Source organism: Rhincodon typus, chromosome 10 (assembly GCF_021869965.1).
Source record: "Rhincodon typus isolate 14 chromosome 10, sRhiTyp1.1, whole genome shotgun sequence".
NCBI classification, from domain to species: Eukaryota; Metazoa; Chordata; class Chondrichthyes; order Orectolobiformes; family Rhincodontidae; genus Rhincodon; species Rhincodon typus.
The window spans coordinates 13,912,985-13,938,958 of record NC_063341.1 but is presented as its reverse complement, the minus strand read 5'-3'; the positions used below and the strand labels follow the sequence as shown (position 1 = coordinate 13,938,958).

Sequence of the window (25,974 nt, the reverse complement as noted above, 5' to 3'; positions counted from 1 at the left end):
GGCTACAATGACAAATCAGTAGTTTAGGTTAAAACTTCCATCGATACCAAAGTAAAGAAATTGGTCAAAGCATTCTGCTTCAATCCAACCTGAAGTTAGAGCTACTCGTGCAAGAATAAGTTACTACTGAAAACAGTGAAGATATGTTTTGATTTTAAGAAGCAAGGCAATCCAATTTTAATGAAGAACAGGACAGCAAAAATCATTTTACAAGAGGGTCCAGTTATGGTTTGAATGGTGATAGTAAGCTTTCATATTACAGAATAATCAACATCAACAAAGACAGTTTGGACATTTAAATCAGAAACAAGAAAATAAGCCACCACTATTATAAACTAACCTGAAACAACAGGTCGAGTTTAGGCACGAACAGTATTGCAATTTAGAAAGAACATTCTGGATCTCCCATTTCCACATAAACGCTTTTCAGTTGTGTATAATATTCAATTGTCGCTATTCCATTCTCTTTTCCAAACCCTGCAACAGTTGAGATTTCTTTCAGTTATCTGCAAATTTAATTACTCTTTGAGGGGGAAAAAAAGCTCCCCCACTCCCCCCAAGTAACAGAATGGATCGGTACCTGACATTTTATATCCTCCAAAAGGTATTTCAATGGGGGAGACATTGTAGTTGTTTATAAAACATGTCCCTGCCTCAAGAGCGGCTGCCATCCGATGAGCTCGAGTCAAATCTCTGGAAAAAAAAAAGTTACCGCTTCATCAACATTTACAGTAACAAGCAAACATCTCCCACCCCCACCAAAACCATCTCCTTATTTCACAACTGTCCAATAAAAGTAACATTTCTCAATAACTTTTCAGAATTGTTCTGCACTTGAAGGTAGTCAATTTGTAAAAGTTTTTTTTTTGTTTTTCTGCATTGTTGATTGCAGACAGAAATGTGTAAATGGACTTTTAAAAATCAAAAGGATTGTTGCACATTTTTTCCCCAGAAAAGTAAGATACTGACATTCGCTAAGTCCTGTGGCTTTTAATCAAAAAGAGAGAGACTTTTAAGTTGTGAACCAGTCATACTGTTTCCTGCAAGCAAGTAAAAAATGAATAAACAAGAGTAGGCCATTCAGCCCCTTGGCCCTTCTAGCCTACGCCACATTCAATAAGATCACGGCTGATCTGAATTTTACCTCACTTCTATATTCCTGCAAATCCCTGATAATCTTTCATCCATTTGGTCAAAAATAGTCTACCTATCTATTCCTGCCTTAAAAATATTTAAAGATTGTGCATCCACTGCTGTTTGAGGAAGGGATTACAAAGACGCTCAAATGTTCCCTCATCTGTTTTAAATGGGTATCCCCTTATTTTTAAACTACGACCCATAAACTATGACTATAAAGAATGAACATAAAACAAAGAACTGCTGATGGTGGAAATCTGAAACAAACAAAAAACAGAAATTGCTTCAGGGACTCAACAGGTCTGGCAGCATCCCTGCAGAGAAAACCGTTAACGTTTCAAGTTGAGTGGCCCTTTTTCAGAAGATTCTAGAATCGAAATATTACGGTCACTAGACTCAAAATGTTAACTCTGTTAATGGTGATGGTGTTGTGGTATTATCACTAAGCTTGTTAATCCAGAGACCGAGGTAATGTTCTGGGGACGCAGGTTCCAATCCCATTTGTGGCAGATGGTGGAATTTAATTTCAGCTTTTTATGAAATTCAAGCATCTAATGACGACCAAGAAAACAGTGGCGACTGTCAGAATATACCTATCTAGTTCACTAATGCCCTTTGGGGAAGGAAAATATCATCCTTACCTGGTCTGGCTTGCATACAACTCCAGACCCAAGAGATGCGGTTGACTCTTAACTGCCCTCTGGACAATCAGGGATGGACAATAAATGCAGGCAGAGCTAGTGACGCCCACATCCCGTGAATGAACAACAACCAAAAAAAACATTATTCCTAACCTTCTGCGATTTTTCTGCAGCTTGGTTTAGCGACACCCAAACATGGCCACAGAGATCAAAAGGTAACCAAAAGTGAAGTGCATTTTGAACCTGGGCAACTTAAAAGTGAAATCCATGTTCAAATCACTACTAGTGATAAAATTATGAGTCAGGCTCAGGCAAATTGTTCACCATCACTTTGAGCATTCTACTTTATATTGGTGCATTTCAAACAGCATTCAGCCTGAACTCTATGAGCAGTATCTCAACAACTCCCACTGATAATCATAGTATTACTCCTACAAAAAAAACAGTAAGACTCTTCCTGTCCAGTATTTCATTATCATTCCTTCCTATACGTGCACCTATGTTTCAATACAAAAAGTGGGCTCTCTTCTGGTCCTTCAGCGTGCCCGCTCCTCTCAACCAATGGATACTTGCTCGCTCACCCGCATGTTAACCACTCTTCCTCCTCTTTTGGTTAGAGCAGGAACCAAATGTTCACGTGAACCCAAATTTACACTGTCCCCAGCCCCACTTCAAATAATTAGACAGTAAACACTTTGCATGATATTAGGTCAGGCCATTAAACAGCTGGTCCAAATCAGCAAAATCATTAATTTGACCGATTCTATTGCAGCATTTCAAGAGGATGCCATGTTGAGAGCTCAGTTATGTGACAAAATGTCGTGATCAAGGGCTATGATACCAGAGACAGAGACAATCACAGGGAGGGTTTAACCATTTAATTGAGGAAAGAAATATAATTGCCATCCAGCAAGGAAAGCAGCCTTAAAGATCTAAATATCCACAAGCAGAGAGAACAGAGGCTCCATCACATCACACCAGGGGCTGTTTTCCCTGAAATTATTGAGAAACAAAAAAGGTACACACAGCCCTTTAAGCACTAGTATCAATGTTCTGGACTGCATTCTCCTCCAAGGGTATAACCTCTTCACTAGAAAGAACTGCTTAGGAATTAACTCTGGAAATCCATGTGAATGCTCAGTGTGTAGTTCTAGGCATAGTATGGGCAAGCAATCCTATTGCAACTGCCTAACAGTCTGGGCTGATCTCATCAGTAAGCATCACTTAGTGACCAGGATTCAAATTTCTAGTCAATGTTTCTCTTCTCAACCCCTAAAATCACCCTTGTTGAGATCATCTAACTGGGTCCACATTACAGGAAAAACCACAGTAATCCTCAGTAATTATTAAGTGAGCGATCTCCATGAGGGGTACTGTACCTGGTGAACACTCCAGCTGCCAAACCGAGGTCAGTGTTATTCGCTCTCTCTATAACCTCCTCCTCTGTTTCGAATGCCAACACTGACATTACAGGTCCAAATATCTCCTCCTTAACACAGGTCATCTCATCGTTGCAATTTCCTGCATACATAAAAACGATATATCACTACTTATGGATGCCACAGATTCATCTCCAACACGCAACAGGAAAGAAAGTGTTCAACTTCTCCACTGCATTGACCATCTTCCCAGCATCAGACGATTGTTCAATTCAGAGAGGGGCCAGGTGCCCTCAGCCCTAACACCGATTCATGTGCAGGACAGATCTAATGGGGCTTTTTCTCCAAAACATTCCTTCCATCTAACAGTTGTCTGGAAACTTGTAGTCATGATCTGGCACGAAGGTGGTAGTTACAGGTTCGCCATTCAGACCACTGAGTCTGCTCTGCTATTCAATGGGATCGTGGCTGATCTGATAAATCTCAACTCCAATTTCCTGCATTTACCCCATAATCTTTATGCCTTAACTGATTAAAATCTACAACAACCACGAATATACTCAATGACCCAACCTCAATAACTCTTTGTGGTAAAGATTCACTACCCTTCCAGAGAAGAAATTCCTCCTCATTTCTGTCTTAAATGTGTGACCCCTGAGATCATGCCCTCTGCTCCTTGACTCTCCCATTCGGAAAAACAACCTTCCTGCTAACAAACCAAATGGCTGGAATAACATGAGTGGGTATCCAGCCATTTGGGTTACCTTTAGCGTGATCTTATTTTTGATTATTTGTAATTATCTCTCTACCTTCATTTATCGGTTCATTGGTCATCCCTTCACTTGTTATTCAGCTGTTGACACTTTATTCACATCATTTAACACTTTTGATCACCTGCAAAGACTTGCTATTCAGCCTATCCACACACACTTATCATCATAGATATCACAGAATCCCTACAGTGTGGAAACAGGCCCTTTGGTCCAATAAGTCCACACCGATCCTCAAAGCATTCCACCCAGACCCATCCACTTAACCTACACATCTGAACACTACGGGCAATTTAGCACGGTCAATCCACCCAACCTGCACATCTTTGGACCGTGGGAGGAAATCAGAGCACCCGGAGGAAACCCGCGCAGACCACGGGGAGAATGTGCAAACTCCACACAGACAGTCGCCTAAGGGTGGAATTGAACCCAGGTCCCTGGCGCTGTGAGGCAGCAATGCTAACCACTGAGCCACTGGCTTGACAGCAGGAACTCATCACCAACGGATGTAAATCAGTGTACTTCAACCATACAGATCATGTTACAGCATCTCACAACAGAAAAAAAGTCAATCCACCAGGCCTGACAGACACTGGGGAAAATCAATCCTGCTTCAAGTTAGAACATTTCTACATTTGTTTAAAAAAAAGTCTAGTGAAACGATAACACTAGGAATTTTTTAAAAATGAAGGTAATGACAATATTTTTTATAAAGCTTGTGATTTTAAAAGTGATGACATTTTGTTTGGAGGCGTTCATAACTATATATTAACTGATTTAATATATCAGGGGTGGTAGGGTGGTAGGGTGGTAGGGTGGTAGGGTGGTTAGCATGCTGCCTCACAGCACCAGGGATCCAGGTTCAATTCCACCCACTGCCTGGTTTTCCTCCGAGTTTCCTCCCACGGTCCAAAGATGTGCAGGTTAGGTGGACTGGCCATTCTAAATTGCCCATAGTGTGCAGGTTAGGTGGAAATGCAGAGGCATAGTGATAGGGTAGGCAATGGGTCTCGGTGTGATACTCTTCGGAAGGTCTGTGTGGACTTGATGGGCTGAATGGCTTGCATCTACATTATAGGAATTCTATGATTCTGTGGAAAAGACAGATGGTCTTGCGTTTCTATAGCACTTTCATGACCTTAAGGCACCCTGATGCACTTTAGAGACCATGAAGTACTTTCAAAGTATACTGACTTCACAAGGTAGATACGGATAGGTAGTTTTCCCCTTGGAGGACAGTCTAGGGCCAGAAGGTGTAATGATAAAGGAAAGGAGCCACCCATTTAAGACTGAGATCAGGAGGAATTTCTTCTCAGAAGATAACTAATCTGAGGAATTCTCTATCACAGATGGGATACAGAGCAGCTAATTTTGACACAGCAAGATTCCGAAATCAGCTAATCAATGCTAAATGACCAGATAATCTTTTTTAAAAGTGATCTAGTTGAGGGTTAAACATGGCTTGCTTTTGAAGAGGAGCACTTAATGTGTGCTGCCACATTCATTAGCCACGGCTAACACACAAAAGGACTGCAAATAACTGCAGACCTGACGATGCTGGGTTACATCAGAAATCCACCCCACAATTGCAGCTTGCTTCAAGTAACTGCCAACCTGCTTATCAATTACTCCCAGAATTAAGACTTTATGAGGTAAACTATTCCCCAGACAGAGATAGTAGGAACTGCAGATGCTGGAAAATCTGAGATAACAAGGTGTAGAGCTGGATGAACACAGCAGGCCAAGCAGCATCATAGGAGCAGGAAGGCTGACATTTCGGGCTAGGCATCCTACTGGAAAAATCATTGTTGTCCTAAGGCAAGGTCCTGTGACCTGAAACTTCCCTTAGCATAAAGGCCTTCAGACAGACTTGACACTCTTTCTCTCAGGCAACTAGGGATGGACAATAAATAGCACAGCTTGCTAACAATACCTGTAATTCAAACTGGTTCTGAATCATTATAGTGAGACAGAGCTTGGTCATTGTCGAGGTGAGAATTTATGTAAAATGCTCATCTAAAGATGCTGATTAAAAAGACTCACAGACACTCCACATTAGTAGAGCCTTTGAAACATGGTCAAAAGCAATACAGAATTAAGCAATTTATTGCTGTTTCAATTGAACTAAATCAGTTGCGAAGACTTACTGATGGCATTTTTAAAATACATTCTTTCCCAGCATGTTGGCATCACTGGCTAGGCCAACATTTATTGTCCATCCTCAATTGCCTTCAAGAAGGTGAAAGTTCACCTCCTCTTCAAAGCTACAGTCCACCTTATCTAGTATTGTTGGGAATGCATTTCCAGGATTTTGATCCTGTAACAAACAAAGAAAGCTATACAGTTCCACTCAGGATGATGTGGGGCTTTGATATAACCAGGCTGTGGTGGTGTTCCAATGGATTTGCTACCCTGGTCCTTCATGGCAGAGGTCACAGGTTTGGAAGGTGCAATCGAATGAACCTGGATGAGTTGTTCCAGTGCACCTTCTATATGGCGCACACTGTGAGGGAATGAAGGTTTAAGGTAGTGAATGGCATGTCAGAAGCAAGGGCTGCTCAAGTGTCGCTGGAGCGGCACTCGTCCAGACAAGTGCAGAGTACCTATTCACAGTAGTGACTTGTGCCCTGTCGATGTGGACTTGAGGAGTGAGGAGGTGTGTTTCTTGCTGCAAGGTCCCTAGCCTCTTGTAGCCACAGCATTAATATGGAAAGAGCAGTTCAAGTGTCTGGTCAATGGTACCTCTCCATGATGGCGATATGGAACAAAAAAAGCCACGGCTGATCCTGATATACATGGTCTAGGTAGTGCAGCATTTTCTAAATGAGATGTCAGGAATTGGTATATGCAACACTAAATTCACCAAAAAGTTAGAGACAACAACCTACTGAAGGAAGTGGCTTTTTGTAGTGAGATGTACATACTGTTGGACAGCAGACCGGCTGCAACTTTAAATATTCTACATACATTCCATCCTTGGAAAGAGAACAATTTCACTTATGTATAACGGTTGAACAATTGCACCTTACGCATTCGTAGTGTATTGATATTGTCAAGGATGTCAAAAATATCACTTTACACCAATTAAGATTAAATATTTTAAAAATTATCTTCTATCAAGCTTAAATCGCATTTGATGTTTCAAGTGTGGCATTAGGCAACAATACCCAGAATACAAGGTTTCACGAAATATCCATCTTTCAATTTCGGATCATTAGGAACAAAACGATCTCCACCACAAAGAACAGCTGCACCCTGTAAACAAGGATCATAATCACATTAGTTATTCAAATACAACAGTAACAATGTGTACTTCCTCACTCGCAACGTCTTTGCATAGATGTGGAAAATGACACCCTGCTCATTGGGCATAGGAAGGAATTACAAGGAGAAACGGGGCAGAGAGGCACTCTGAATTGCTCAGACAAACAGTGCAGACACAATGGGCCAAATGACCTCCTTGTGAGCTGGAGACCTTCTGTGACCTTGATTTCCCTAATCTAAGAAGGGCAGGTTTTAAAAAAGCAGCGTGGAAAAAGCTGACAGTAAATTCCAAAGGACCATAATTTGAGAAAGAACATTTGCCAGGAAGGGAGCAAGAGAGTGCAGGGAAGGTGTTTGATGAACAGAGGTTGTGTACAGCAAGGCAACATGGAGGAGATCCTAAATGGGCTTAGGGAGAAACCATGTAGAAATTTGCCAGGAGGTACAAAAATTCAGAAATTTACAGCTAAAGCAGTAAAGCTCAAACCAGACAGGATGATGATAATATTGAATGGAGTTTAAGTGAACGTGGACTACGATGCATTAAATGAGTTGAAGCTCAAAGCTGAAGATACCTAGAAGAGGCAGTGGCGAAGCTAAACACGGACAACATGAAATGATTAGGACTTTGATATCTGATGGGATAATCCAAAACTCAGATAGGCAACAGGGCAGGTTATGGAGAAAAAGTCACTTCTGTGTGGAACACATGGTCAAGCAAGTTCACTCTCCAAGCCACTCACCACCTTTACTTGGAAATATATTACCGTTCCTTCAGTGTCACTGGATGAAGTCCTGGAATTCACTCCCTAAAATAACCCTGAGTCTATCTACACCAAAAATGTTGTGGCAGTACCAGAAGGCAGCTTGCCACCACTTCTCAAGGGCAACTAAACATGGTAATAAATGCTCGCCCAGCCGGCGATGCCCAATTCCCACGAATGAATAAAATTTAGGAGGAGATGTAAGATTGAAGGCAGCCGACATTAATCCAACACATCATCATTTTCGTCTGTTACTTTAATTTATAACGTGGTGAGGAGCTCTAATACAGATCTCCAATGCAGTGCTCAAACTAAAACGATGTCAGGCCACAGCAGTCTCCCCAGGAGCTTGCGTTGTTTCAGACCAGACCCCTGTCCCGAATTCATGTAACAAACGATGTGTATATTTACGGTTAATGAAAATAATTAGTGTAGCAAATTTAGCCCAACCAAAACATTGGGATACCTGTTCCTTGGCTTGCTTCACATAAGACAACACTCGGTCCATGTGTGGGCGACTGATGAGCCCTCCCATTTGCGTATCTTCGAGCAGTGGATCCCCAACTTTTATTGCTTTTGTCTTTGCCACCACTTTTTCCACAAACTTGGACATTATATCTTTCTGTACAAACACCCTGGTGCCATTGCTGCACACCTGAAAACAAAAACAAAACAGTATATCACCAGACATGTTTACCTCAAATAATTATTTGTACACAACAGATGATCAACATGAAGAAAAACAGAAGTTGCTGGAAAAGCTCAGCAGGTCTGGCAGCATCAGTGAAGAAAACTTCAGAGTTAACGTTTCAGGTACTGTGACCCTTCCTCACAGCGACGTGAAGTGTCAGCTGTGGTTCAATTGTAGCATTGTCATCGGAGGCAGAAAATCACACTTTGTAATCTCAGAGCCAGAATTCAGCTCATTCAAAGTTCAACTTGCTTCTCAGCTGTAAGTTCAGAAGGAAAGTGAGGAAAGAAATGAGAAGCAAAAAGGGTGAGAGAAGAGACTGGCAGCTAAACCAAGAGAATCCAACTGGGGTTCTACAAGTATGAGAAGGTGATGGAGGAGGAACAGAGCCAATTAGGAACCAAAATAGGGGTCAATACACGAATGCAGAGAACCACTAAATGAATATTCAGAATCTATCTTTGCCAAGGAAGATGCAGCCAAAGTCATTGCAACAGCCGATGCCTATTTTCGTTCATTCACTCACAGGATGTCACAGCGTCTCTGGCTAGGTCAGCTTTTTTTTTAATTTATTCATTTTGTGGGATGTGTCAGCTTTTCTTGCTCATCTCTACAGTTGCCCTTGAGAAGGTGGTGGTGAGTTGCTTTCTTGAACCGCTGCAGTCCACCTGCTGTGGGTTGACCCACAATGCCCTTAGGGAGGGAATTCCAGGATTTTGACACAGCGACCATGAAGTAGTGCCAATATATTTCCAAGTCAGGATGGCGAGTTACTTGGAGGGGAACATGGAGGTGGTGGTGTTCCCATATACCTGCTGCCCATGTCCTTCTAGATGGAAGTGGTCATAGGTTTGGAAGGTGCTGTCTGAAGATCTTTGGTGAATTTCTGCAGTGCATTTTGTAGATAGTACACACTGCTGCTGCTGAGCGTCGGTGGTGGAGGGAGTGGATGCTTGTGGATGTAGTGCCAATCAAGCAGGCTGCTTTGTCCTGGATAGTGTCAAGCTTCGAGTGTTGTTGAGGCTGCACTCATCCAGGCAAGTGGGGAGTATTCCATCACACTCCTGACTTGTGCCTTGTAGATGGTGGACAGGCATTGAGGAGTTAGGAGGGGTTGTTAGTCACTGCAGTATTCCTAGCTTCTGACCCACTCTCATAGCCACTGTGTTTACGTGGTGAGTCCAGTTGAGTTTCTGATCAATGGTAACCCCTAGGATGTCGATGGATTCAGTGATGGTAATACCATTGAATGTCAAAGGGTGGTGGTTAGATTGTCTCTTATTGATGATGCATAGCCTGGAATTTGTGTGGCACCAATGTTACTTGCCACTTGTCAGCCCAGGCCTCACTTTGTCCAGATCTTGCTGCATTTGGACACGGAGTGTCTGAGGAGTCGCGAATGGTGCTGAACATTGTGCAATCATCGGTGAACATCCCCACCTCTGACCTTATGAAGAAGTGAAGGTCATTGACGAAGCAGCTGAAGATGGTTGGGCCGAGGACACCACCCTGAGGAACTCCTGCAGAGACGTCCTGGAGCTGAGATGACTGACCTCCAACAACCATGACCATCTTCCTATGCGTCAGGTATGACTCCAACCACCGGAGAGTTTGCCCCCTGATACCCATTGATTCCAGTTTTGCTAGGGCTCCTTGATGCTAAACTCAAACTCAGCCGAATGCTGCCTTGATGTCAAGGGCTGTCACTCTCACCTCACCTTTGAAATTCAGCTTTTTGTCCATGTTTGAACTAAGGCTGTAATGACATCAAGAGCTCAGTGGCCCTGGCGGAACCCAAACTGGGCGTCACTGAGCAGGTTATTGCTGAGTAAGTGTTGCTTGATAGCACTGTTGATGACACCTTCCATCACTTTACTGATGATCGAGAGGGGAACTGATGGAGCGGTAATTGGCCAGGTTGGATTTGTCCTGCTTTTTATGTACAGGATGTACCTGGGTAATTTTCCATATTGGTCGGGTAGATATCAGTGTTGTAATTGTACTGGAACAGCTTGGCTAGGAGAGTGACAAGTTCTGGAGCACAAGTCTTCAGTAATATTGCCGGAATGTTGTCAGGGCCTGTAGCCTTTACAGGATCCAGTGAATCAAATTGGCTGAAGACTGGTATCTGTAATGCTGGGGACCACTGGAAGAAGCCGAGGTGGATCATCCACTCTGCACTTCTGGCTGAAGATTTCTGCGAATGCTTCACACATATCTTTTGCACTGATGTGCTAGGCTCTTCCATCATTGAGGATGGGAATATTTGTGGAGCCTCCTCCTCCAGTGAGTTGTTTGATCGTCCATCACCATTTACGACTGGATGTGGCAGGACTGCAGAGCTTAGATCTGATCCGTTGCTTGTGGGATCTCTCTGCTCTGTCTATCACTTGCTGCTTTCGCTGTTTGGCGTGCAAGTAGTCCTGTTTGGTGGCTTCACCAGGCTGATAGCTCATCTTCAGGTATCCCTGGTGCTGCTCCTGGCATGCCCTCCTGCACTCTCCATTGAACCAGGGTTGATGGTAATGGTTGAGTGGGGTATATGCTGGGCCATGAGGTTACAGATTGTGCTGAAGTACAATTCTGTTGCTGATGATGGCCCACAGTGCCTCATGGATGCCCAGTTTTGAGTTGCTAGATCTGTGCAAAGTCTGTCCTATTTAGCACGGTGACAGTGCCACACAACTCAATGGAGGTTGTTTTCAATGTGAAGGCAGGACTTTGTCTCTACAAGGACTGTGCAGTGGTCGATACTGTCATAGACAAATGCATCTGCAGCTGGCAGACTGGTAAGGATGAGGTAAGGTATTTTTTTTTCCCCTCACCACCTGCCGCTGACCCAGTCTAGCAGCTATGTCCTTTAGGGCCCGACCAGCTCAATCTGTAGTACTGCTGCTGAGCAACCCTTGGTGGTGGACATTGAAATCCCCCACCCAGAGTACATTTTGTGCCCTTACCATCCTCAATGCTTCCTCAAAATGCTGTTCAACATGGAGGAGTACAGATTCCTCAGCCGAGGGAGGATGGTACACAGTAATCAGTAGGAGGTTTCCTTTCAGAGGGCAATGGAGAGTCAACCACATTGCAGTGGGTCTAGAGTCACATGTAGGCCAGACCAGGTGAGGATAGTAGATTTCCTTCCCTAAAGGACATTAAGCGAACCAAATGGGTTTTTCTGACAGTCAACAATGATTTCACAGTCATGAACAGATTCTTAATTCCAGATTTTTCTTTAATCATTGATTTCAAATTCCACCATCTGCTGTGATGGGATTTGAACCTGGGGCTGCCAAAACATCATCTGGGTCTCTGGATTAATAACAATAATACCACCAGGCCGTCGCCTTCGCATGAGATTTATTGCCCATCCCTAATTCTCCAGAGGGCAGTTAAGAGTCAACCACATTGCTGTGGGTCTGGAGTCACATGTAGTCCAAACCAGGTAAGGATGACATTTCCTTCCTTGACGAAAATTAGTGAACCAGAAGGGTTTTCCCAACAATCAGCAGTGATTTCATGGTTGTCATTTGACCCCTAATTCCAGATTCTTTTACTGAATTCAAATTCCACCATCTGCTGTGATGGGATTTGAACCCAGGTCCGCCAGAACACTATCTAGGTCTCTGGATTATTAGTCTAGTGATCATACCACTGAGTTATTGCCTCCCCATCGCTGACATACTGTTTGCGTAAAAATTGATAGTCTTTGGATAAGGTGGTGGTGCTTAAAGTTGGCAACTCACATGGGTTGGAACGAACAAGGGAGGAAATTTCAGAGGCACTGATGATAATCTTTCAGCCGTCCTCGAATACAGGCACAGGGGGTGGGGCGGTTTGGAATTGAGAACTTTCAGATGTTACACTCTTCTTCAAAGAGGGTGCAGGGAAAGCCTCAGACGTTACAGGCCAGTCAGGTTCACTCCAGCGGTGGGAAAGCTTTCAGAGCAGAGAATCTGGGACAAAATTCAATACATTTGGATAAATGTGAATTAATTAAGGAAAGGCAGCACAGATTTGTGAACTAACTTGATTGTGTTTTCTGATGAGGAACAGAGGGGGTTGATTTGGGGTATTGCAGTTGATGTGAAGGACATGGATTTCCAAAATGCTTTTGAAGAAGGCAAAAAAAATATATAATTTGCTAAACAGGCTAAGGGGCAGTGATAACATGGATATAAAACTTGGTTGAGTGACAGGAAACAGAAATGCTGAACCAATGTTTGACAGACAAGAGGAGTGTGTAGAGTCGGGTGTCCAGGGGTAAGTACTAGGATAATTGATTTTCTGGATCTATGCTATTGACCTAGACTTCAGCGCGGAAGACATAATATCAAAGTTCACAAAACCTGCAAGTATTATCAACAATAAGGAGGATAGTAACATACTTCAAGAGAATACAGACAGGGTGGTGGTATGGGTAGACATATCGAGTCATACAGTCACAGAGCTGTACATCATGGAAACTGACTCTTTAGTCCAACTCGTCTATGCCAACCAGATATCCCAAATTAATCTAGCCCCATTGCCGGCATTTGGTCTATATTGCTCTAAACCCTTCCAATTCATACACCCATCCAGGTACCTTTTAAATGTTCTAATTGTACGAGCCTCCACCACTTCCTCTGGCAGTTCATTCCATACACACACCACCCTCTGCGTGAAAAAGTTGCGCCTTAGGTCCCTTTTAAATCTATGCCGTCTAGTTTTGGACTCTCCCACCTAGGGAAAAGACCTTGGTTATTCACCTCATCCATGCCCCTCATGATTTTATAAACCTCCATAAAGGTCACCCCTCAGCCTCTGGGGCTCCAGGGAAAATAACCCCAGCCTATTCAGCCTCTCCCTATAGCTCAAACCCTCCAACCCTGGCAACAACCTTGTAAATCTATTCTGAACCCTTTCAAGGTTCACAACATCCTTCCTATAGCAGGGTGAGCAGAATTGCACACCGTATTCCAAAAGTGAGCGGTTAGATTTAATCAGAGAATTGTGAAGTGACTTATTTAAGCAGAAAGAAATGAGGAAAGGCCAGTGGTGAAGGTCTGAAAATCACAGAATCCTTATAGTGTAGAAGCAGGCTATTCAGCCCATCGGGTCCACACCCACCATCCGAGTAGTATCCCCATGAGGGGCCTTTGGGAGTGGGTGAGGGATATGAGTTGGCAATGTGAGTGGGGAAAGATGAGGGCTAGAGGGCCCAAAATGCAAGCAAATAAATGGATACATGCCCAGAGAACGGAGGTGGGTCTTTTAAACAAGATGGTAGCCAGCCACATTTGTGGCCACTTCTGATCTGCTTCTGGAGGGGTGTCAGGCACAAATCCATTCCACACCCACACCACTGACGGCAACACAGAGTCTGATGGGCCATTTTCTATCGAGGGTCCCAACTCCAGCTACCTGTCGCAAAGGCAAAAAAAAAAAATCCGGGCCTTAAACGTTCGATGTCGGAGCGCCGAGTACTACCACCAAAACAAAGCTCTTTGCTCACAAAAAGGACAGAACGTTGCCGACATACGTTGAAAACGAACGACAGAGCGTTTCGCTCAGAATTGATAGAAGAAACCGAGGGTTTGCTGGTCACCCTGTGGACAGGGCAGGAAATTGAAATGGTTTAAAGAAAAAGAACCGGCAGCTGATACGAAGATCATAGAGGGGTGGTTTCCATACCTCTCCCTGGCTGAGAAAGTTCGCCAGCATTGCACCTGTCACAGCATTCTCCAAATGGCAATCAGAGAAAATGACGAGCGGAGATTTCCCTCCAAGTTCGAGAGTGACATGCTTGACGCTTTTTGCTGCCGTTTCCATGATCTAGAGAGTTGAATCACAGACAGAATATTTGTCCAACGCTTTGCACATTTGGGATCTGGAGCTTCCAGAAAATTCCAAAATGAAACACCTATTGAGAGTTTTCCCACAGAATAATTCCACTAATGTCACTTAATAAGCATTGAGAATCTACACTTAAATGCTGCACGCTGTCTCGCGGAGGCCTGTTTTACAGCATCGACACGCAGCAAATTGCTGTTTGATTAGACAAACACAACAGTTATTTTATGCCTGAAGTCAAAACCCATAAATGAAAGGAAACTGATCAGACCATATGGGGAGAATGACAACAGAACATGGAACCTCTCCCAGCTTATTCAAAGAGGATGACAGCCTAATTTGAGCCAGCCCCTGCCTTTGCTGCTGGCACCTACCCACATAATTCCCATCCTGGAACCAGGATCCTGCCACCCAGTGTCTGTCACTCAGCCATGGGATCCAACAATGAACTTGGGTCTCAAGCGAGGGGTGCTTGTACCTTCAAGGTGACACTACCGGTCTCCAATCAGGTGGAGAGTCTGTCCCCACCCAACCCCATCTCTTGATAGATGGTGAGAAGGTGTCCAGCGCACCCCTTAAAGTTAACCCTTACCTTTCCTTCCCAGACTACATTGACACTGCTCTGAAACTGACCATTCAAACCTGCATGATAAGTAGCCGATCTTCCAAGCTAGGATTGATTGCGGGGCTCACATACTGGAGGCATTGCGTGGTGGAACGAGGCTTTTGCCCATGATTCTCTTCATTTTCCTGAGGTACTCTAGATACACAGTTGTACAGAGGTATCCAACTGACATCTCATGCTCCATCCCAAATGAATGAAGCTCAATCCCAAGAGGCTTGATTAAATTAAGAGCAGCTCTGTAAATTCAACAAAACATTTCCACACTGTTTTCCCCTGTAGCCCCAACCATGAAGTTACCTTGATTCCAGTAGGCACGCTACCAGTGAAAGAAACCTTTGCCACACCTCGGTGTTTACACAGGAGATTTCCGGTCTCTACAGCCCCTTGAAGCACATTGAACAACCCATTCGGAGCCCCAGCTTGTGTGTAGATCTCAGCAAGCATCACGGCAGTCAGAGGAGTCAAAGGTGAAGGCTTGAAAATCATGGCATTTCCTGTTTGGAGAGGAGATAGGAAAAATAATATTTTAAGATAATTTTCCTTCTGAACACAAAGACTTTCTTTCCTCCCTCTTGGCTCATAACACCCAGAGATAAAAGCAAGACACATGGTGCTAACTTGGTGACAAATACTCACTTGTCAGTATCAGCTGCGATGCTTAATCATACTTGGGCCAAAGGGGATACACTTATCTGCTACATTGTGATCTTACAAGACCTATTATTGCGAAGGGAATGCAACTAAATTGTATGTCACAAAGATACCAATATCTTCCTCAGAACATAAGTCTTTTCTCAGAGACACACAATTCAGAACCATTACACTGCAGGCTTTAATGAACACTGGTATGCAACTTCTAACTCACCTAACTCCCTGACCAGATAATAATTGACTCTGCTTGGCCAGAGACTATTAAATGAATTTAATTTAATTTTGTTTTAGATAAAGATTGGAACATATACATGTGGTGAAGATAGAAGCTGAGATATTCAGAAAAATACTTTAAAATGTAAAAATTAGCTTAAAAAGACTGCTAATGACTTCATCGAGGGAGTGTACAATAATGGTCAAAAATCAAACATGCTTCTGAAATAAATGGTGCAAACTTTTAAAAAAATCATCTCAGCTGAACTTTTATTCTGGTGTCATGATGAGTAGAAGGAAGAAACTCTCTTTTCAGAAGACAGATGTATTTGCTACACTATACACACCATATTTTAAGTTATATGTTGTGACAAGTTTGGGATGCATTTTGCAAGGTGGATGAGATTTTATTTCTCCCTTAGGCCTAGTTTGTTTTTTTTGCTCACATTTTATTAGTCACATTTGCATTAAAAGCCCAGATACAGCAAAGTGACCAACATGCAACTTTTTAATGTTTTTTGAACAGTGATGAACAAATTCTCAACGATTTAAATGATTGCCAACTCTGGGGGATTGCAGGTTGTAGTATCAGCACACTGACTGACAAATTGCAACATCATGATTTTCATTCTAATACACAGAGGCCCAAAGTCCGAAAATTGCAGCCAGTTTCTGAATGGTTAATGCTGACAGTTTGCGTTCCAGTCCGGCATGCACTAGCCCCATGCAAAATTCAGCTCAATGTTTGCAGGGTGTAAATAATATATATATCCTCAAAGCAAAGTTTCCTTCTTTGTACCACAAACATCACTGTGAAAGCTCCACTAGTGGGCAGCACGGTGCCTCCATGATTAGCATGGCTGCCTCACAGCGCCAGGGACCCAGATTCGATTCCAGCCTCGGACAACCGTCTGTGTGGAGTTTGCACATTCTCCCAGTGTCTGCGTGGGTTTCCTCCAGGTGCTCCGGTTTCCTCCCACAGTCCAAAGATGTGCAGGTTAGGTGGATTGGCCATGCTAAAATGCCCATATAGTGTCTAGTCTGGGTGGATTAGCCACGGGTGATGCAGGGTTACCGGGATAGGGTAAGGGGGTGGGAATCTTGATGGGATGCTCTTCGGAGGGTCAGTGTGGAATTAGTGGGCCAAATGGCCTGCTTCCACAATAAGGGATTCTATGGTTCTATTCTATGAAAGTATACTTTATACAAAATTTACATATCATTCTTTATTTGCATGTGTTCGATTTCTGACAATTAATTTAAACTCAAGCAAAGCACAGCACAAAGGCGAAAAAAAGCAATTTATTTGCAGTCTGGTGCTTGAAGCTACCTAGAACAAAGCCACAGATGCATGTAGTGGCAGACACAACTCTAGGCTGAAGAAATTACTCCAAATATTACATCATACTGCACACATCAGTCCACAATCTGATACTGGATTTGCACTTATATCCAACTGCAAGAACTTTATAAATAGGATAGATTTGAAGTAACAAAAATGTTGGCTAAAAGCACTCTGCCTTGTGGCAATCATACAATTGTCTTGTTCATGTATCAACCAAAAAAAAAGGTTATTTCCAGAAACAGCTGGAAATTAAATGCTGTTAACTGCTTGATTGGTTTTCCACAATCAGCATCAAAGCTATGCTAGTGGACAAGAACTACCAGGGAGTAATCAATCATATAAATTTACAAGAAAAAGAAACACACAGGTTAAAAACTGTTCAAAATTAATCCCACACTCATGATGTCTGCAGCACCAAGTCTAGACATCACCAACACACACATCCATACCACCCAGCAGCAAGAGACCTCTTTCACAAAGGCAAAAAACTCAATGGCAAAATGGGAGACAAGTTTTGGAAAATTCCTCTCCAACATTTTGAGGTGATCAAGAACCTGGTTTAATTTAATCTTACATAAAATTAAGATGGGACATACACATGGTGAAGATAGAAGCTAAGATATTCTGAAAAACACCTCTCTTTGGAATGTAAAAATTAACTTAAAAAGATTACTGGTTAATCATTTAAAGGAAGCATGAAAAACATAGTCGAAAGTCAAATATGCTTCTGAAATAAATGGTGCAAACTTTAAAAAAAAATCATCAGTCAAACTTTTATTGTGGTGTCATGATGAGTCGAATGGAAACTTTGTTTTAGCAAGTTGAATGTATTTTATACACTATATAATATATCTTGGGACAAACTTGGGCTAAGAGGAGAACAAAGACAATATGCATGTTAACTGATCAAAATGGATCTCTTTTATATAAAGAAGTTAGAACATATTTTTGTCACAAGATGAAAGCACAACACATGTTCTCACCACAAGCCAGAGCTGGAGCTGACTTCCAGCAGGCTATCTGGAATGGGTAGTTCCAAGCCCCAATGCCCACACACACACCAAGCGGCTCTCTCCTTGTGTAAGCAAATGATCCTCCAGGGAGCTGAATGTGTTGGCCTGCGCACAGAGATAAACGAAAGAGACTTAGTGCTAGATTCAGGATACGTACAATTGGTCCCAGAGAAAATGAACAACAGAGACTGAGGGAACGATGTGGCAGGGCCATTCAGGTCAGGAATTCCCCAGGAGTACAAGCCAGTCAGTCCTTCATTTCAAGTACTAGCTTCCTCAGTACAAGGAGGAGGTCAGTAAAGATCAATAAACTCGTGCACAGTTCTGCCAATGAACTAAACAGATCATCATCCATGCAGTCAAGCACTGAACCCATTGTCAACTAGACAAGATGGTCCTGAACATGTTGGCTGCTAATATTTTGACATCACTTTAGGGGTCCTTGATTTTAATTTCCATCTTATTAAGTTACTGAACATCGACACTGGGGTTACAAACAGACAGTAAATGTTCAAGTTATACCCTGTACAGCTGTTAATCTTGCAAACAGATGTAATGACTAATAACATAAGGCTCGTAATTCTATTATCAGTCCATCAAATAATATTTGATGTATGATTTATGACATGAAATAGAATTCCAATATTTTCCCATGATACAACATAAGTGTTCAGCATTTTCACATATTTGCGGATTTGACAGAATATTTGTGCAACAAGGAATAGATAGACAGTGGAAAACTCTGCAACAAAAGTATAAACTCTCCAAGAAAATTAGGGCAGCACGGTGGCTCAGTAGTTAGCACTGCTGCCTCACAGCATCAGGGACCCTGGTTCGATTCTGCCCTCGGACGACTGCCTGTGTGGAGTTTGCACATTCTCCCCATGTCTGCTTGGGTTTCCTCCAGTTTCCTCCCACATTCCAAAGATGTGCAGGTGAGGTAGATTGGCCATGCTAAATTACCCCGTAGTGTTCAGGGATGTGGAGATTAGGTGGGTTGTAGGAGGATGGATGTGGGTGGGATGCTCTGAGAATTGGTGTGGACATGTTGGGCTGAAGGGCCTGTTTCCACATTGTAGGGATTCTAAAATACCAGGGTTTTTTTTGGGTGATGAGTCAGAGAGAGATTTGTTGCCTCATGAAAGCTGTTTCATGATTCCACCTACAATTGGGAAGGGAATCGATTAGCTCAGATGGCTAGATGGCTGGATGGCTGGTTTGCAATGCAGAGGCTTGCTGACCTGCGGGTTAAACCACCACCAGTCTTCTCTCTCTAATGATACAGTGGGTCTACAGTCTCCAAAGACTATAGTGACCTTATTCTTCTGGTCCTAAACTCTCCCACAATGTGAAAGCACCAGCCCTGCCAAGCCCCTCAACAATCTTGCATATTTCCACTCACTCTCATTCTTCTAAATTGCAACAAATACAAGCCAACCTACTCAACCTGTTTTTGGAAGAAAATCCTTCCTCAACTGACAAAAATGTAATAAAGAGGGCAGCACAGAGGCTCAGTGGTTAGCACTGCTACCTCTCAGTGCCAGGGACTTGGGTTCGATTTCAGCCTCAGGTGGCTGTCTTTGCAGAGTTTGTACATCACCCCCAAGTCTACATAGTTTTCCTCTAGTGCTCTGCTTTCTTCCCACAGTCCAAAAGATGTGCAGGTTAAGGTGGTTAACTCATGGGAAATGCAAGGTTACTGGGATGGGATAGCGGGTGTAGATCTGGCAGGATGCTCTTCAGAGGGTTGGTGTGGACTCGATGGGCCGAATGGTCTGTTTCCACACTGTAGGGATTCTATGGACCTTCTCTGGACTGCTTTCAATATCAGTATATCTTTCCTTAGCTAAAGGGGAATAAAACTGTTCACAATATTCCAAGAGGAATCTGACAACTGTTTTTGCAAGACTTCCCTATTTTTATACGCTATATTCCCTTTGAACTAAAGGCTAACATTCCATTTGCCTTCCCGATCATGCACTGAACTTGACTGCTAACTTTTTGTGACTCATGCACACAGATCCCAAAATACCACTGCGCTGCAGATCTCTGCAATCTCTCCCCATGTAAAATAATATTCAGCTCCTCTAATCTCCTTGCTAAAATGCATCACCTCACATCTTCTCCACCTTGCAGTCGATCTGCCAAACTTTCACCACTCGCTTAACCTGTCTATAGCTCTCTGTAGACTACGTCTCATCATCACTACTTGCCTTCCCATCTGTTAATGTATTTTCTGCAAATTTGATGATAGCACATAGACTTCTGTCATCCAAGCTATTTATATTGTAAAAACTTTTGGCCTCAGCACTGATCTCTATGGCACACAACTGGTTCCAGCTCTTGAAAGTGCCCCTTTTATTCTAATTCTCTGTCTTCTAATAGTTAGACAATCCCTTAGAACTTTGATGCATAGCCAAAATATTACAGCCAGATCATCCAGTGGTGAAACTAAGAAATATTTCTACAGACTAAGAGTATTGACTCTTATCGAAGGAAGAATGTAAATATACTGGAAGCAGTTTAGAGGCTTACTAGACTAATCCCTGGAATGGGCCAGTTGAGAGGCAACTTGATTGAAACACAAGATTCTGAGGTGTCTTGACAAGGTGGATATAGAAAGGTTGTTTCCACCTGTGGGAGAATCTCGAACCGAGGGGGGGCTCTGTTTTAAAATAAGTGATCATCCATTTAAGATAGGATAGGAACAGGACTTATTTTTTCCTCCCACAGAAGGTAGAGTGTCCTGGGAAGTCTATTCATCGAAAAGGTGGTGGAAGCAAAATCTGAATATTTCTAAGGCTGATGTAGATAAAATACTGCTAAACAAAGAGATGAAAGGTTCTCAGGGTTAGGTGGGACTTTGAAGTAATCAGATTGGCTACAATCTTATTCAATAGCAGATCAGGGTTGAGTGGGCTACTTGGGCTCCCATTTCTTATGCTCATAGAAGTTCAGAAAGGACAACAGAACAATTGTTAAATACCTCTATCGCTGAAGGTGAGCCGAGGTAAGGTTTTCACCCATTAGTCTATTTGTGAATAATACACAATAAAAACTAAAATCAACAGGTTTTAAAGAAACCTGGAACACAGATAGGGAATGGCCCTAAGATGTAAATAAATCCACACCTCTACTATCACTGTAACCACTTATATTAACACTCTAGAATACACACCATTTGGTCCTGGGAACTTGTTAGCCTTTAGGTCTAATGGTTTTCCCTATACTATTTCCCTGGCAACAGTGATTGTTTTAAAATCCTTCCTCCCTTTCACTTCTTAATTTCAAATACCTTGGGCAAGTTTTTCAAGTCTCCCATAGTGAAGACAGAGAAAATACCCCTCAAAGTCCTCACTATTTCTTGTTTAGCATTACTAATTCCCCAGACTTCCTGCACAAAAAACTAACACTAGCTTTAGTCATGCTTTTCCCATTCAAGTATTTGCAGAACCTCTTACTTGGATAAACTGACTTTAAGCTGCGAGAGCTGTTTTATTTTTAATGTTGTCGATGTTTTTCGAGTGATGCAGATCACCTCAGCAGATGTGGGATATTTGTCACAGCTGTCAAAATGTGGGCAGCGTTTTCAAAGCAGGTTATCAACTGTGGATTGGGTTCCTCAGCAAGATTGATGTTATCAATTAAAAAAAGACTCAGCCTTGCAGTTTCAGAGCATCAATCAGGCAGGCAAAAGCTTCAAGAAGGAGCTGCATGACTGTAAAAAAGTTAACACAACCTTGCACTAGACTGAGTTCCCTTAGTTTTAAAACAGCGATTGACAGAATTTTGTTGGCCAAAAATATTAAGGCATAATAGGTAGGCATGTGGAGTTACATTTCAGATCTGCCATGATTTGATTGAATGGCAGAACATGTTAAAGGAACTGAATAGCCTTATCCTGTTTCTATGTTACACCCTTATACCTTTGCTCAACAAAAAAAAAACAGATCCCTCACAAACCGTCTTAGCTGGCAGGCTACTGGGGGTGGGGAGATGGAGGAGCAGAGATCATAATAATCAAACACTTGGCTATAAAGATGATAGCAATGAGTATTGCTTTTCCAGAAAACAAATACCTCACTTGATATATAAACCATGTCATTTGTATGTGGAGTATGGCATGTCCTACTTATCGTAAACTGGAGAGAAGAGAAAAAGACCATATTGATTTTAAGTTTTGCTCTCACACCGAAAGCCTGTATAGATTATCCAGGCAAAAGACGACCTTTTGGCAAGGAAAGCCTATTCCTTTCACAATAGGCAGTCACGCTCAAGGAGTAAACTTCAGGCAATGTAGCACAGAGAATTTGATTTATTTTTCCTCAATAATTTATAAAAACAAATTATTTTCCCATCTTCAATGGGGGAACTGGAGGGATGGAGGAATCATAAGCATGTTGTTTCAGCAACAGAAGAGAATGGAAGTCAACTTATTGCATTGAAGTTTGCAGAATACCTCCCAGTTTCACTCGAGAAATCTCTGAAAGGACTACCGGATGTCAAAGTAATGGTCACAGTTTGGTGCCACTGTATGGTTAAATACTGTACTGCAGGCTAGGAGAAAATTTAGAAAAAGTACTAATGGGATCAACAACGTGTTTTGATAAAGCAACTGCAATATAATGTTCTCCAATGTACTTTAGATTTGTTATGGAATAAAATTTGATGCTTGGGTATATTTTAATGAACGTTTTTAATGAGAAAAGAAGACTAGGAAGGGATTTCTAGAGCTTAGGTCCTTGGCAGCTAAAAGGATGGTTGTCAACTCTGGAGTGAAGAAAAATTGGGAATTCAACAATGGTTTTACAAGACTTTGTGAAGTTGCCTTGACTTTTACTGGTCAGGGCTTCATTTATTACCGTAGTAGGTTCGTTCAGTTTTGAAAGTTTGTCCTTACCAGCAAGAGACCCAGCAATTCCAGCGTAATATTGAACAGCCTGCCATGCTACGTCCACATCAACTCTTGACTCAGTAATGGGCTTTCCAGTATTAATGGATTCTACAATTGCAATATCTTCTCTCTGTTCCTATGTTGGAATAAGCCAAATAGTTTAGTTTAGTGCTTTGTACAACTGTTCACAGGACAAGAGAAATTTTCTTTCACTTGATATATTGATGCTAACGTACCCCACTCAAACAATCACCGCAGAAGCTAGAAAGTACCCAGTCTCCTTTAGTCCTTAAATGCCTCCCCACCATTTTGTTTCGAGGGCCCTGGAGTGTGTCCTTTAGTATTTCCATTCACACCCCTTCCCCGTCCAAACCATTTTTATAAGGTTCCCTTACAGTCACCTGCAACAATATCAGGCTCCATACTCAACAGATCGTTCTCTAACATTTCTGCTACTTCCCATGCAATGTCACCAAACATTTTTACACCTGAAGAAGAGTCAGACTTGAAATGTTGACTCTGTTTCCTTCCCGCAAATGCTGCCAGACCTGCTGAGTTTCTCCAGTTATTTCTGTTTTTTTGTTTCAGATGTCCAGTATCCACAGCTCTTGGTTTAATTTCTGTCTCTTCCCTCTCTCCTTTTGACATGCTGAAGGCTTCGTTCCCTCTCCCTTAATCTAGGGTTTAAAAGCACTTTTAAAGACAGAGATGAGGGAAGTGGTTTTCTCTTGGAGGAGGTTGTTAGCATGGGGAATTCTCCTCCCCAGAAGGCAATGATGGCTGGGTCTTTAAATACATTCAAGGCAGAGGTACACAGATTTTGTACTGACAAGAGATTTTAGGGTTAATTGGCGGGGGTGGGGGGGGGAAATGCAGACAGGAAAGTGGAGCACAGACCAACACCAGATCAAGCTACAATCTTACTGAATGGTGCAGCAGGCTCAAAAAGGGCCAAATGGCCTATTATTACTCCTAGATCCTTTTCCTATTGTATTCAGTGCTCAGCATGCAACTACTTCTACACTGGGAGACCAAACTGTAGATAGGTCAACGGGTTTGCACTATACTTCTCTTCAGTCTGCAAGCATGGCCATCATCATTTCCCTCCCCCTTCACCCTTAAATTTCTCGGCATCTAGTATTTGGGATCGTTGACCTGCTCCCACTCTGAGCTTTCTGTTCTTTACCTCCAGAAGTGAATGGAATGCATGTTCAAGAATCCACCCCTCATCCTTCAACTCAGCATTCTACCATCATCTGGATGCAACCTTTAAATTCAACAACTTTACACTGCGATCATTTCTTTTTGTAAGTTTTGGATTTGCACTCATTGTTGTTCTTCGATGGCAAGTGTTCATGTTCTTGCCATTCACACCTCCTCCAGACTAATCTTTTATTTCTTTTGTCTCATTTCCAGTCCCTTTGGCATTGCATTACGAAACTACGTCAAGCTTCGTTTTAACCAGCACCCTTGATAAACCGGCAAAAATGATATACCTCAAATACCATGAAGTTTACTGTACTATTGCAATCTCCATGTGAGAAAGCTCTCTGCTGGTAATTTTTATTTAAGACAAAATTGCATTGTTAAGTTATATATACTGTAAATAAAGTATAACAGTATTGCGAATACCCCCTGCATTACGTTTCTCGACTTAGTGTGTGTATTTTTACATGGATTATGTGGATCAACTGGAATACTTGATTAACAGCACACTCCTGGTCCCATAGGTGCCAGTTAATAAAAGGTTTGCTGCATTTTGTCATTTAATTTTTCCTGCCTTTCCCCTCACTCAGAGTTTCACATTGGTCCACTTCCCCATCCTCTCCTCCTTCACTTGGCAACTTTCTTACCTTTCCCAGTTCTGATGAAAAGTCTTTGTTAACTTTGCATTTCTTTCCAGGAATGCAGCCAGCAAGTTCACCACTGACTTTCTCAGAGATAGTAAGAACTGCCAATGCTCGAGTCAGAGATAACACAGTGTGGAGCTGGAGAAACACAGCAGGCCAGGCAGCATCAGAGGAGCAGGAAAGCTGACGTTTTGGGTTGGGACCTTTCTTCAGAAATGGGGGAGTGGGAAGGGAGCTCAGAAATAAAGAGAGGGAAGGGAGGGTGGGACTGGGGAAAGTAGGTGGGATGATGATAGGTGAGTGTAGGTAGGCAGTGGTGGGGATTGGTCAATCAGATGGGAGGAGCGGATATGTGGGAGGGAAGATGGACAGGTTGTGTCAGGTCAAGGAGGCGGGGATGAGAGGGAGGGTTGGTCATAGGATGAGGCCAGGGATGGGGAGATTTTGAAACTGGTAAAGTTGGCTTTCTTTTGTTTTCAATATATTCACAAGCTGTGGACCTGTTACCTTTAATTACCCCCAAAAAATACTTACATCTTTAATCTGGTAACACCAAGCACGTGAGGCCATTTCAGAGGGCAGCTAAGAATTAATTACATTGCTGTGACTCTGAAATCAGATCAGGTAAAGCTGTCAGATTTCCTTCCCTGGAGAATATCAGTAAACCAGATGGAATTTTAGAATAATTCTGTATCTCATTGTCACCAATACTGACACTAGCTTTTCAATCCAGATTCTAGTTTACTGGAATTTAAATTCTCCAGTTCTCATGATGAGATGTTTCCAGCTAATGGTTTATGGATCATAGTCCAGGAACGGAAGTACTAGGCTATCATATACAAAAAGTGCCTGTAACAGAGCTTCATCTAAGAGTTCAAAAATACTCACACAGACAAACTAGGGAAAAA

The 25,974-nt window shown here is 42.5% G+C and overlaps 1 protein-coding gene across 1 annotated transcript; it reads right to left on the bottom strand.

Moving 5' to 3' along the window:
- Positions 1-146: 146 nt before the first annotated feature.
- On the bottom strand, positions 147-25,636 carry aldh9a1a.1 (aldehyde dehydrogenase 9 family, member A1a, tandem duplicate 1). The gene is made up of 10 exons (XM_048602047.1): positions 25,601-25,636; positions 23,223-23,352; positions 18,293-18,427; positions 15,398-15,594; positions 14,317-14,457; positions 8,422-8,610; positions 7,095-7,182; positions 3,158-3,299; positions 581-693; positions 147-477 (listed from the first exon to the last, which is right to left on the bottom strand). The coding sequence occupies exons 1-10, from the start codon at positions 25,634-25,636 to the stop codon at positions 383-385; spliced, it is 1,266 nt and encodes a 421-aa protein (XP_048458004.1). The 3' UTR covers positions 147-382.
- Between the last annotated feature and the right edge of the window lie 338 nt (positions 25,637-25,974).

Excerpts from the sequence above, each read along its gene's own strand:
- aldh9a1a.1 (XM_048602047.1), bottom strand. The coding sequence starts at position 25,636 with ATGGCCTCACGTGCTTGGTGTTACCAGATTAAAGAT. Across the intron at positions 23,353-25,600 it reads GGTGTTACCAGATTAAAGAT|GAACAGAGAGAAGATATTGC; the intron begins GTAAGTATTTTT and ends ATTCCAACATAG. Across the intron at positions 15,595-18,292 it reads AGCTCCAGCTCTGGCTTGTG|GAAATGCCATGATTTTCAAG; the intron begins GTGAGAACATGT and ends CTCTCCAAACAG.